Here is a 13,101-nt window from a genome sequence, read left to right as displayed (position 1 = left end):
AAAAAATAATGACAACAAGAAATGCAGACAAGTATGTAGAGAAACTGGATCTCTCATTCATTCCTGGTGGGGAATATAAATAGTACAGCCACTCTGAAAAGCATATGGCGGTCCTTACAAAACTAAACATGCACTTACCATACAATCCAGGAACTATACTCTAGGGCATTTATTCCAGAGAAATGAAAACTCAGGTTCATGCAAAATCAGTAGACAAATGTTCATAGCCCCTTTATTTGTAACTGCCGAAATCTGGAATCAATCCAGATGTCCTGCAATAGATGAATGGTTACATAAGCTGTGATATAGCCATGCCATGGAATACTACTCAGCGGTAAAAGGAACAAACTCTTGACACTGGAACATCTTGAATGGATCTCCAGAGACTTATGTTGAGTGAAAAAAGCCAGTTTCAAAAGGTTACCTATGTATGATTCCATGTAATATTATTATTATTTTTTTTTTTCTGTACGCGGGCCTCTCACTGTTGTGGCGTCTCCTGCTGCGGAGCACAGGCTCCGGATGCGCAGACTCAGCGGCCATGGCTCACGTGCTCCGCGGCATGTGGGGCACGAACCTGCGTCCCCTGCATCGGCAGGTGGACTCTCAACCACTGCGCCACCAGGGAAGCCCACACGTAACATTCTTAAATGACAAAATTATAGAGACGGAGAACAGTTTGGTGGTTGCCAGGGAGTAGGAAGAAGAGGAGAGGTGATGAGTAACAGAGCCCCTTGTAGTGTTGGCACTGTTTAGCATCTTGACTATGGTGATGATCACATCAACCTACACACGTGAAAAAATTTCACAGAGCTATACACACAGGCAGATGGGTGCATATAAAACTGGTGAAATTGGAGTAAGGTGGATGGATTGCACTGATGTCAATTTCCTGTTTGTAATATTGTACTATAGTTATGCATGATGTTACTACTGGGAGTGAAGGGTATTTGAGATCCCTCTGAATAATTTCTTACAGTTGCACATAAATCTATGATTATCTCAAAATAAAACATTTTTAAAGAATGAATATGAGATGATCTATGCTCTAATCTCCATTTAATAAGTAGAGAAAAATAAGGCATAGAGATAATCATCAGTTTAGCTTTTATAAGATCTGGTAGGAAGTTTAGGTTAGGACCCATGTTGGAGTTCCCAATTCAGAAATCAAGACTGGAACTAATACAAGGACCACCAGCATTTACACGAATGAAGAACCTTTTAGAGAATTCCAGCACCCCACTTACACAGTTGCCAAGTGTACAAGAGATCCTGAGCAAAAACTGCCCAGTTGAAAAGAACCATTCGATCGTAATAAATCATTTTAAGCTTTTAAGGTTTTGGGATGGTTTGTTATGCAGTAATCAGAGTATTACATCAAGCAAGGGGAGCCAGTGGTTGTAGCCAAATAGACGAGCTCTTAAATCTCAGTGAGTCTACTGATTTTAAATGCTAAGATCCATGTTTGTCCCGGGCTGTTCCCTGAAACCCATTTTCCTGAATACTCTCTCAGCACGTTGGGAGTGATGATGGGGGTTGGGGGATGTAGATACAAAGGAAATTGAACAACCAGTCCTTGGCCTTGAAGAACTCAGTGCAGTGAGACAAAACATCAGTGCCTTAAATGGCTTGAGAACAGTTATAAGGCAACAAATCAGCAAGTTCGAACTAATATAGGACAGCACAGATTGAACGCATGTGGCAATGTAAATGTATGGCTACCCAAGCAGCAGGATGGAGCTAGACATTTTGGGCCCTGAAGGCAACGTTTCAGAAAGGGCCCCCCTTTCTTTGTTAACAGTGAAATAATCATCTCCAGCAATTCAGCGGCTAGTTGGGTGATATTAACACTTGTGAAGGAAGAAAAAGGAAGCAACTTCCAGGGACAATTATTCTTGTTTTAAATTTCCTTTGTTCTCTCTTCCTGATGTATGATTTTTTTTTGGCAAGCTACAGTTTCCCTGAGCATCAGTTTCCTCATCTATAGACTGGAGATAACAGCCAGAGAGTAGTAGATTGAAAGTCAGGAAATCTGAACTGGAATCTCAAATCTATCATTTACTAGCTGTGTGACCTTGGATACATCACCTCTCCGGCCACCTCCTCCATCAATTTCTTCTTCTGTGACAGGAAGAGGTTGAGCTGAATGGTCCAGAGGGTCCCCACCAACTCTAACACTTGAGGCCACACAGAGATCATTCAGTTTGTTGTGAGAGTTTAAAAAGTAATGAAGATGTATATGAAAGTGCTCTGTAAGCCATAACATGGCATGTAGATGTTAGGAGTATCCATATTATGCAGTTTCATGTCGAAAAAGCCCTGCAGCTCTCTCTAAATTTAGGGGCTTAAATATAAATGGGTACTGTCTCTCAAGGCAACGCTTTCAGGCCCTTAGAGGATTCTGGTAATTCTTTGTAACTATACTTCATCGAATAAACACAAATTTGGACTAGTCTGTCCCAGGCTCACCAAGGCATCAGCAGTGCTATTGTGATTTCAAGGATGGGTTCTTGACCCAACTCAAAATCCTAAGGACTCTTAGAACAGTGATGGCTGTGATGAGCCACTCTTAAGTTTTCTTCAAGACACCTAACAGTTATCAGAGGCCCTTTCCGTGGGGCTTAGGAGCCCTCTGTGGGCGAAAGCAGGTTTCTAAGTTGTCCCCTGTCCCTCCACACACACACCCACCTCCATCCTGCCTTTAAGGGCACCAACGCTTGGTCACTTCATTAGCCGCGACGTGGGTTTGGGAGATGCCCGGAAATGATAAGCAGCCTGCTAGGGCATAATTTTCGAGGCCAACTCATCCTGCGTCCCGCGCACCGGCTCAGGACCAGGCCAGGTGCACGCAGAGAGGCCGTCGTGCGGGAGGAGAGGGGGTTGCGGGCTTCCAGCGGGGAAGTCAGAGGGTAGCCGGGGTCTTCAGGCCGCGCGCTAGCGGCGGGCAGCTCCTAGGTGCATCCAGCGCAGAGGGGGTGGAGGGGCGGGAGGAGATGTGCGGTCCCTTTAAGACCCCAACGCTCGCTTAGCCAGAGGAGGGGGGTGCCCTGTGGGCGCTGCGTGATGGGAAAGTCGCCGGCTGAGCCTCACACTTTCTCCCGATTTCTTAACTTTCGGGTCGGGGGAGCGGGAAGAGAGCGGCGGTGCCGGGGCGGAGAAAGGGTGCGGGCTTGCAGCGGCTGCTTGCTCGCGGAATTCCCGCCCGCGCCGAGCGGCCGGCCTCTCGGGCCAAGTGGGGAGCGGGCGGCGGGCGGGCAGGTGGCCCCGGGCCGCCGCGCCCGCGCCTTGTCTCTGCCCCCGGGAGCCGAGCGAGCCGCTGTTTCCTCGTGGTGTGAGGGCGGTGATGTTTTTCCTCCCACCCACTTTTGAGTCCCCCCTCCCCCCTCGCGCGCACTCCAGTTCTCGCCACAACCTGCGAGTCCTCGTCCTCGGAGGAGCGCCCCGGGGAGCTCGGAGCGCTTGCACGCGTGGAAGACGGAGGAGGCCGGTGGCCAGGTAAGTGAGCGGTGTCCGGCGCCCGTTTCCCCTCCCTTCCTTTCCAGCCTTTGCACAGGTGGGCCGTCTTCCCCCAGGGCGCCCAGAACTTCCCCGACCTGCCACCCTAACCCGCTCTCCGCCACAGCTGCCCGCGGCCCGGCTGGAGGTGGAGCCCAGGGCGCCAGACCAAGGCAGGTCGGAGGCCCCCGGATTCGAACTCACCACTCGCCACTCTCGCTCGGCCTGTGTAGTTCCAGGCTCTGGAGCTGCGGGGAGGCCACTTGGGTAGCTACGTAACGGGTTTCTACGGTCCCCTTAGTGATCGCATGTGTCCCGAGCCTTTTGCTGGCTTGCTGAGGTGCCCTGGACCCGTAGGTAGTTCATACGTGCTCAGGTTTACCAAACAGGGCGGACTGGGCGAGAGGCTCCTCTATGCTCCCTCTGGACATCTGCCTCATTTTCCGGCCCGGACCACTGGCGTCTGGGTTGGAGACGCTAGGCTCGGGGAGCAGCGCAGTGTTGCCAGAACTTAGGGCCTGGAAAGCCTGGCTTCTGGTGCCTGCCGGCCCTGCCACTAACTTTATGAGAATGGGCAATTGAGTTCTCTGGGCTCCAGGATGCCCATTTTGAAGGTGGAGTTGTTGTGGGGAATAAAATGAAATGATAGATAGCAAAGGTGTTTTGCAAGCCAAATGGCGGGGCATTGTTCTTCAGTCATAGCAGCGATGAAGGCATCTCGACTCAGACCAGAGACACCCTGGCCTGAAGCTGCCATTTTTCAGTGACAACCTGCCACCAGTGAACCGAGCTTTTCTTGTTGGGTGGTAGACCGGGGAGAGGATTTTAGCTGATGGACACGGGCCTGAGAATCCAGTGTCTTCTTATTGTTTGTTGGAAAGAGGATTGCTACCCTGGAGGCTGCCCCACAGATGACAGTGAATGTGAGATTGCAAGGGCATTGAAGCCTCTCGGCAGGATTAAAGAAACACTGTGGGTCCTGAAGAGCTGGCCCATGTGCTCATCCCTTAGCCTTCCTTTGGGAACGTCTCTGATTCTGTTCTACCCAGGAGACCTCTTCTGTGAACCGACAGACCCCTGACACTTGATGGCCCAGATTGCCTTGCAGTCCCAGCCTTGGTCCCTTTGCTTGACGCAAATGAACTTTGTGAATGCTTGTTTCATGGAGGCATCTTAATGGATACATTTCTTTAGGTTCTGACCTGTTTCTTGTTCTCTTGTAAAGTGCACTCACCCTCTCCCACTCTGCAGTGTTTGTCCCAGAATTTTGTTTTCTTTGTTGTTTTCTTGTTGGGGCCTGGATGCCCCCAAAATATGTCAATGGCTACATTTCTAAGTAACCTGTAAAAGAGCCAGTGCAAGTTCAATGGCACAACGGCCTGTGTGAAGCAGACAGAGAGTTAATACCGAAATAACTCCAGTTAACTGGGTCAAAGTGTAATTTGAAAAATTAAGGACAGTTTGGCTCTTTGCAAGTGTAAGAGTCGGCATGCTTGCTCAGCAATGCTTGCTGGTGTTTATTGCTGCAGCCCTAACAAATGTCTTGAACAGCCCCCCTCCCCCAAAAGAAAAAGTTAAAGCGATAAAGAGAAATTGAACGGAGACCTGGGGAGGGAACTCTTCCAGGTTTCTAGCTCCGCACAGAATACAAAGGCAGGACTTCAGGATCTTGTAAATCAAAAGTGATTATTTATAAAGAGATTCGTTTTCTGATGTTCTACATCCCAGCCGGGGAGGCCACACAGATGACAGGAACGCCAAAAGAGATTAATTGCTCTCTAGTCACCAACTTTTCTCTTTGCTCATACCATTAGTTGAGACCCAAGAAAAGCAAAAAAATTCTAAGATCTGTTTTCTTGCCAGCTTGAATTATGAGGCAATGCTACTGTTCACCGAATCACCCAACCATTGTACAAGAAAAACAACCCGGTTGGTTCTTGCATGGGGAGACCCGAAAACCGTGGTTTCAGAAATCCCCCCTGAGACCCATACGTGATTGTGATAAATTGGATTTCAGCGGTTAAAAAAAAATCTTTCTCATTTGGAGGCTTGGGGGATAAGCTTATTAAAGTAGGCTCAGGAAGAAACCTCACTGGGATGAGTAGCTGTGTTAAAGCATTCGTGGAAATGATTTGCTTCAGTGGAACCTGGTAACTCTCAGAGGACAGAGGTAGACATTCCAGTGATTGAAGCTGGGCCAAAAGCTCACAGAGGGGACCAAGACATGAGAACCCAGGTCTTTGGAAGGCTAGGAACATGTCCCGGGAGAATTTATCCTTGTTTAAGGAGCAGGGAGGACGTAGAGAGGCAGACCAGTTCTGCAAATCCTGGCTGATAGCATAACTTATTCTCCATGGACAGTTTTTCTTTGGTTACTTACATACTCGTAATTTGAAACAATGGATTTTAAATTACCTGGCCAGCTTCATAGCGTTTAAAGTAAGAGCTGTGGCATCCACATCACGACCCAAAGACAATTCAGCTCTCCAGAATGATCATCTTGCATTCCATCCAGCTCTCTATACTCAATATTTAGGTTGGACCCTCTGAAAAGATCGTTGAGCTCAGTTCCCATCCAATGTTAACCCCAGATTGAAATGTGGTGTTTCTCGAATTATTTAAATATTTTCAAATCACCCATTGGAAGAGTTTTTCCTTATAGATCTCATAGGAGACACAGGAGAAACATTGATGAGTCGTGCCTCATCCCTGAAGGATTAATAATAACGGTAGTCTTGAAGCTAAGATCAGTTAACTTTCATTTCAGAAATTGTTTGGGTCACTGCCTATTATTTTTGTTTGCCAAAATGGCCATTTTGCAAACCCCAGTTTCCCTTTTCTCCCAAAGAAAATCTCTTGAGAAATCAACTTTAATTCCCTTAGAAATGAGGATTTCAAAATTTATTTTTACTTTCCTATGACTTGCCTGCAAGGATTTAGCCTCAGCGTTGTATAGGAATGTATGTTCATCCGCTTGAATTTCTCCCCACAGTCTCTGCAAGACAGGAGAGGCAAGTTCTCTTTTCTTAGCAGAAAAACAATGCTTTCACTTGTGTAAATTCTCCAGCACTTTTCCCCCAGCAAGTTAGGAGCCTAAGCATCAGAGATCTCCATCAGTTCCAGAGGATCTGTTCTAAGTCTTTTTTTCTGCTTTCTTCCCAACAGCTTGAGTACCCAGGGCCCTGAAAGTTTCAAGTTGCCTTTTGCAGTGGCCAGAATAAGAAAAAAGTGGAAGATGGGAGGCGTGAGATACATCTTCTCCTTGTTGCTGTTCTTTCTTTTCCTAGAAGGAAGCAAAGCAGAGCAAGTAAAACGTAAGTGTCTTGAGTTTAAAAAACAAGATACTTTCTTGTAATTTCTTTGAAAATGTGATTATAATCTGAAGAGATTGTGATTTAGCCCAAATGTGGCCGTGCCATTATTCTAAGAGAAGAAAGTGAATGTTACTGGTTTTTGCCTGAGTTGGTGAAAGAATGAGAGCTTTGACTCGGGCTAACTAAATTTGGGGCTGTTTTTCTGATTATCATATAGTTTTCATCTCATAGGACACATGACACATTAGCCTATTTTCCTTTACCTGTTCTAAACTGTACAAATCTCATTCCATTTTACGTAATTCTTGAAATATCTGACAGATGAGCTGGATTTTTTCCCAAATTTCAGACTCTTCAGCAAAGGTTTTCAGTTTATGAAAAAGAATAACACCGAAAAGAAAAAGAAAAAAAAAAAAGAAAAATGTAAAGCAGACTCTGCCTCTTCCCTTCTGCTGAAAAACGAAGAAGGAAAAAACCTTCACATGAACTGGGTTGAGATGAAAAATCCTTTGAGGAAATTGAGATTCCAGGGACCGTGAGCAAATTGGATGCCATTTATTGAAAGGAACGTCCCCGCAAAGCCAGGGAATATTTCTAGAAAGTCAGCGATCCGTGTGATGGGCTGACACATTGGAGAAAGCAGAGTGGCAGGAAAGGGGGGTAATTAACCCTCTTCGCAGCCACATTTGGGAGATTTATGAGTAACCGTTGACACCGCTGCTCTTGTTAGGAGCTTTTTGCTTGCCTTTGCCCACTGTGAGCCTCACCTTCTTTGGGCACTTGCAGCCACCTCTGAGGTGGACCCTGGCCCTAAATTTGAAGGAAAAGCCATCGTTCTAGTTCCCCTTTTTGGCTGCATCAAAAGAAGCACAAAGTGGAACTGGTCCAAGAGGGGCATTCTCTGCTCCACTGAGCTTATTCATGAGAAGGAACTGTGCAAATATGCTTGGTAGGAGCTGAAACAGCATCTGAAGCCCATCACTTAAACATTTATCTCCTTTATCAGCATAAGTTAAATATATCAGGCATGAGGCTTGCTGACAGGGAGAACAGTGCCAAACCTGTTCCATTGTTACCTGTGTTTCTGCCCCACTGCGATTTTCATAGTAAAGTGAGTCTCCTTCCTGGGAGAAATAGTGCTTTTGATTAGGCTTTTAAACGTGAGTAATCCGTGGTGATATCTAGTATGATCGAGGCACAGCAGGAAGTTTAGCAGGACACGGTATCGTTAAGGAAGTTTGGATCAGCCTCTTCTCTTGCAGTCCTCAACGGACCTCCTTCTCCTTCTACTTGAATGTGTAATCGACCTCAGAACCCTCCTCTTCCAGAAGTCCTCCTTGATTTAAGTGGATATGATAGAAAAGTTGTCCATCCATTCTCAGCTAAACTCACAAGCAGCTGGGCTTAAAAATCCTTCCTCTCTCAGGAAGAAACTTCCCTTATGGACTTACTGGTAGCATGGGGAAGCTTGCAACTGTTTGTTAGAAGACCATCTCTTCTGGGAAGCCTTCCATATTCGTGAAGAATTGAGGAATATTGTCCATGCAACTTAGATAGAACTTAACTGACAAACCAAAGAAAAATATGATTGAAAAACGATTGACAGACTCCCAAAACTATCACGCTGACATTTCCTACTGCTTATGAATCTGTCCCAAGCCCCTTTGATATTCAGTTGGTGTCAAAATGATTATGTAACAGATGGCCTAGGGGACCAGTTCTGGTCTAGTGTTTCAGGCTTATAGTCAGATAATGAGGCTATGGTCATGGTCATTCCCTGAATGAGCCACTCAGCATCATTCTTTGTGGCCACACCCAAGCTAACTGTCTCGAAGACATGTGCAAATTTACCTCCACTAAAAGGAAACTCTCAAAGCATATGCCCTAGGTATGTTGCCTTGATACACACACACACACACACACACACACACACAGACACACACACACTACATGCGCAGAGATTTATATTACAGCTCTAAGAGAAGTTAGAAGCAGTGGGGAATGGTCACGTAAATGATCCATGTAATGTACTATTATGCTACCATTCAAACACTGCTTATTGAAAATTTGATAGCCCGGGAAAATACTTATATTAACTTATTTTAAAATTTCTTAAATTATAAAAATAATACTCATTGTACAAAATGATATGAAAGTATCTGAACTTCATAAAGAACCTGTATCTCTCAACACCCATCCCACTCCCCAGGGATGACCGTTACTAATAGTTTGCTGTGTGTTCTTCCAAACTCTTTTCTCTGTGTGTTATAAAAACATATATACATGTCTGTAGGGTTTTTTCTTTTACAAAAATTGGATATTATATATACTTTTTACTGTAACCTGCTTTTATTCAGCAGTGTGTCCAGGACGTCTTTCCATGTTAGAACATTGCAGTGTAACAGTACCATATTCTTTCTAATGTCTACATAGTTCCCAATTATATGAGTGTGCCATGGTTTGTTTAACCAGTCCCTTTTGTAGATATTTAGGTTGTATCCAGTTTTTGCTATTACTATAAGTAAGGCATTAATGGATGCCTTAAGGCACTTAGGCAAGTATTTGTGAGTAACTGTTAGGTCAAAGTGTATGTTCAGTTTTAATCTTGGTAAGAACTGTCAAATTTCCTTCAAAAAAAGTTGTATCAATTTATGCTTCCACCATCTTTGTATGCATGTCCATTTCTAATTCCTTCACTGAAAGAATTATTAAGCTTTGTATTTTAGGGCCAGTTTAATAGGGGAAATAATATCTCAGTTTTGTTGTGATACTTTCCTATTACTGGAGTATCTTTTCAATTACTTTTAATTCAGTTGTATTTCTTCACTGAATTGGCTTTCATTTGGGTGTGTGTCTTACTGATTTGCAAAAGCATATTTATTAACATAACATCAAATGTTTTTATTAACTTTTGTATCTCACGTATTATTTTCCCAGTCTGCCATTTGATTTAAGCTTTGTATAAGTTGTATTTTCCCATACAGAAGTTTTAAATTTTCTTGTAGTCAGATCTGTCATTCATTTCCTTTATGGCTGTACTGTGCGGCATGCGGGATCTTAGTTCCCTGACCAGGGATTGAACCCGTGCCCCCTGCGGTGGAAGCGAGGAGTCCTAACCACTGGACCATGAGGGAATTCCCTCCTACTCCATATTCTTGTATTTTCTTCTACTGCTTCCATAATTGGGGGTTTTACCCATAATTCTCTGTTCTATCTGAAATTTATATTCATGCATGGTGTGCAATAGGGAACTATTTTTTTTTAAATGTTGAGCCTTCTTTTAATTAATTTATTTTTTTATTTTTGGCTGTGTTGGGTCTTCGTTTCTGTGTGAGGGCTTTCTCTAGTTGTGGCAAGCGGGGGCCACTCTTCATCACGGTGCGCGGGCCTCTCACTGTTGCGGCCTCTCTCGTTGCGGAGCACAGGCTCCAGACGCGCAGGCTCAGTAGTTGTGGCTCATGGGCCCAGTTGCTCCGCGGCATGTGGGATCTTCCCAGACCAGAGCTCGAACCCGTGTCCCCTGCATTAGCAGGCAGATTCTCAACCACTGCGCCACCAGGGAAGCCCCGGGAACTAGCTTTTTATCTCTGGGTGGTAGGTGCACGACTGTTACTTTTGTTCATTTTTGTACTTCTCTTTATTACAAAGTTTCCACAATTGGCAAATACTACTTTTACAACAGGTAAAAGTCCTTTAAAGTAAAAGGACATCTTGTTTCCCATATTTCTACCGTCGAGTTCTAGAGAAGGGTATAGGTATGGAGGTGGAAGGAGTAAAAGGAGGGTTTTTTTTTTAATTAAAAAAACACTAGAAAAACTTCAGGAAACATGTAAGTGTAAAGTTAATAAAGCTTCCCGTCTCTCTTTGTTCCCTGATACCATTTTACCCAAGGAAGCCAAGGTTTTTGATTTTTCACAGGCTGGTTCGAGTGTAAGTTTCTAGGTCAAGGCAGATGCTCTGTAGCCTGTTTTGCTCTCCTGTTTTAGGCATCAGGGTGGAATGAGAGGGGATGCTGTTATGGTCAAAGATGCTCACTCAGTTGGTGTAGAATCTGAGGAGGTCTGCAGAAAATGCTTTAATTGCAGAAAGCTGTTTGCACAAGGAAAAGTAGAAGTGGGTGCTACCACTTACTAGTAGCTAATTAGCCAGAATTCCCTTGCTCTCACAGGAGGGAAGACAGGTTCAGGAACCCAGGAAATACTGAACGTGCATCACAGTGGATGAATGAGTCATTTATGGCTTATATAAAAGTTTGTTACTGTCCAGAAGCAGCAAGGTTTGAGGTCTTTAGCCGGGATGAGGTCTTTAGCCGGGATAAGGTCTTTGTGTAACTCCATTATGCTCTGTTGTTAAAGTTGTAGTCAAAAGAGGCCAGGAAGCTCTTTTGAAGTTCAAAGAAGCATAACATTCAGTGCTTAATATTCATGCAAATACAGGACAAACAGGCTGAAGGGTTTGCCTCTTCTGGCAATTCTGACTTAGGTAATGAACTATTGATCAAAGTGAGGTAGAAGAATTGAGTTGTTAAGAATATTCAATTATGTATTTCAAATGGACCAGCCTGTGCCAAGGCTGGCAGTCATCCTGGGGAGAGAAATTGTTCGTGTATTTCATGGCGTCCATTCCTGCTTTATAAGGTGAGTTAGCTGGATCTTCCAAGGGACTAGATTCTCATTCATTTTTCTCCTCAGGAGAAAAGCTTCCAACATTTGTATTTGTTTGAAAATGGGCCTCTGAACTTCCCAGGAAGGGCGAGTCCCCAGAAGAGTGAAGGGAAGGAAGAGGATACTTAGAAAATTTGAGACATGGGGATCATGGCCTTATGGAGCCTACCCAGCCTCTTTATTGTGAAAGCCAACCAGAAAGGCTTGAGTTTTCCACCTGTAGATTCTCACTTGGACGTTCGAGGTGATTTTTTGACAAGAGAAAGAAGGCTTGAGTTTTCCACCTGTAGATTCTCACTTGGACGTTCGAGGTGATTTTTTGACAAGAGAAAGAAGGCTTGAGTTTTCCACCTGTAGATTCTCACTTGGACGTTCGAGGTGATTTTTTTGACAAGAGAAAGAAGCTAGCAGAAGAGTAGACCTGTTGACATCTTAGGGGTTTAAATAGATGGAAGTAGAATAAATGAAGAATACCTTAAAATTCGATAGCTTAATGCTTTTCAAAGTATGTTCATAATTATTTTTTATACTGGGGGGGAGCCAGTGGGGTTGGGTATGGAAGCTCTGGAGTCCACGTAGATACAAACCCCAGCTCCATGACTTTCTTACTTACCTTGGGAACGTTGCTTAATCTTTCCAGCTTTAGTGGTCTTATCAGTACAGTTGTGTACTTATCAGTACAGTTGTGTACTGACCATCAACATGGTCATTTGAAGAACTGATGAGACTGTTCACATGGAGTGCTTTGTGACAGTGGCTGGCACACAGTCTTTAATAAGTGGTAGCGATTCAAGTAACTCTCTTGCAAGCCAAATGATATTATCCCCTTAATCTTCAGATGAGAAACTTGAAACACAGTGAGGTCAGGTGACTTTGTACAAGGCCAGACAGTAAGTCCAAGGCAGTGCCAGAATGAAAACCCAGGTCTCCAAATTCAGTGTTCTGTTCACTACACCAGTTTGTGTCTAGCAGTTCTCTGAGGAAGCCAGTGCATTCTCTTGAAGAGAAGCCCAGTCCTTTGCACATGGCAGCCACTTAGCACATGAGATGATCCGAGTAAGTGAATAAAGAACTTTGTAGCCAGAATTCCTAAGAGAGGCAGTATACTATTTGGGAGTTAAAAGACAGAGACTAGGACTAAAGTTATTCTGGAACCTAAATAAGCTAAGCCAAAGGAAATTTGTGAGGAAGCTTAAAAATATGTGCCTTTATGTCCACGCTTCTTAGATTTCCCTGACTTCTCAGTAGGATTGGAATGTCCTCGTAGTCTAATGGCGAGTGGACTGTGCTTTAAGTCAGGGGACCTGGTTTCTGGTCAGTTCTGTTGCTTGCTGTGTGGTATTGGTTGAGTCATTCATGCTCTCTCTGAACTAAAGATTCTCTACTCTCTAACTGAGAGGAATTCTTGCTTTCTGGACAGCAAACTAAAGGATGCCAGAATAGGGGTTGGGGAGGTGGGACAAGGGAAACCAAGGCTCTGGTTTTAGATACTTGGAGCACACCCGGACTTTTATCATTGACGCAAGATTGTTGCAAAGAGTGTTTTGTGCATTTAAGATTTATAGCCTGCCTACTTCTAAAAAGATTAGATACAGGTTATACATGAAACAATAGTTGCAAGATGACTT

The 13,101-nt window shown here is 44.3% G+C and overlaps 1 protein-coding gene across 4 annotated transcripts in view; it reads left to right on the top strand.

Annotated features, from left to right (window-relative positions):
* Positions 1–3,073: 3,073 nt before the first annotated feature.
* The window catches only part of CHRDL1 (chordin like 1), a 115,816-nt gene continuing 105,788 nt past the window's right edge, over positions 3,074–13,101 (top strand). For 3 of the 4 annotated variants that reach the window (XM_032620620.1, XM_032620619.1, XM_032620622.1), the window contains exons 1-2: positions 3,074–3,495; positions 6,661–6,809. In XM_032620620.1, coding sequence (XP_032476511.1) covers positions 3,344–3,495; positions 6,661–6,809 — 301 coding nt within the window. In that variant the 5' untranslated portion in view covers positions 3,074–3,343. The remainder of the gene's footprint in view (positions 3,496–6,660; positions 6,810–13,101) is intronic. The other variant, XM_032620623.1, reaches the window with a different exon arrangement.

The sequence above is a fragment of the Phocoena sinus genome, chromosome X, assembly GCF_008692025.1.
Source record: "Phocoena sinus isolate mPhoSin1 chromosome X, mPhoSin1.pri, whole genome shotgun sequence".
NCBI classification, from domain to species: domain Eukaryota; kingdom Metazoa; phylum Chordata; class Mammalia; order Artiodactyla; family Phocoenidae; genus Phocoena; species Phocoena sinus.
The sequence above is the reverse complement of the archived record's forward strand: the minus strand, read 5'-3'. Positions and strand labels throughout refer to the sequence as shown.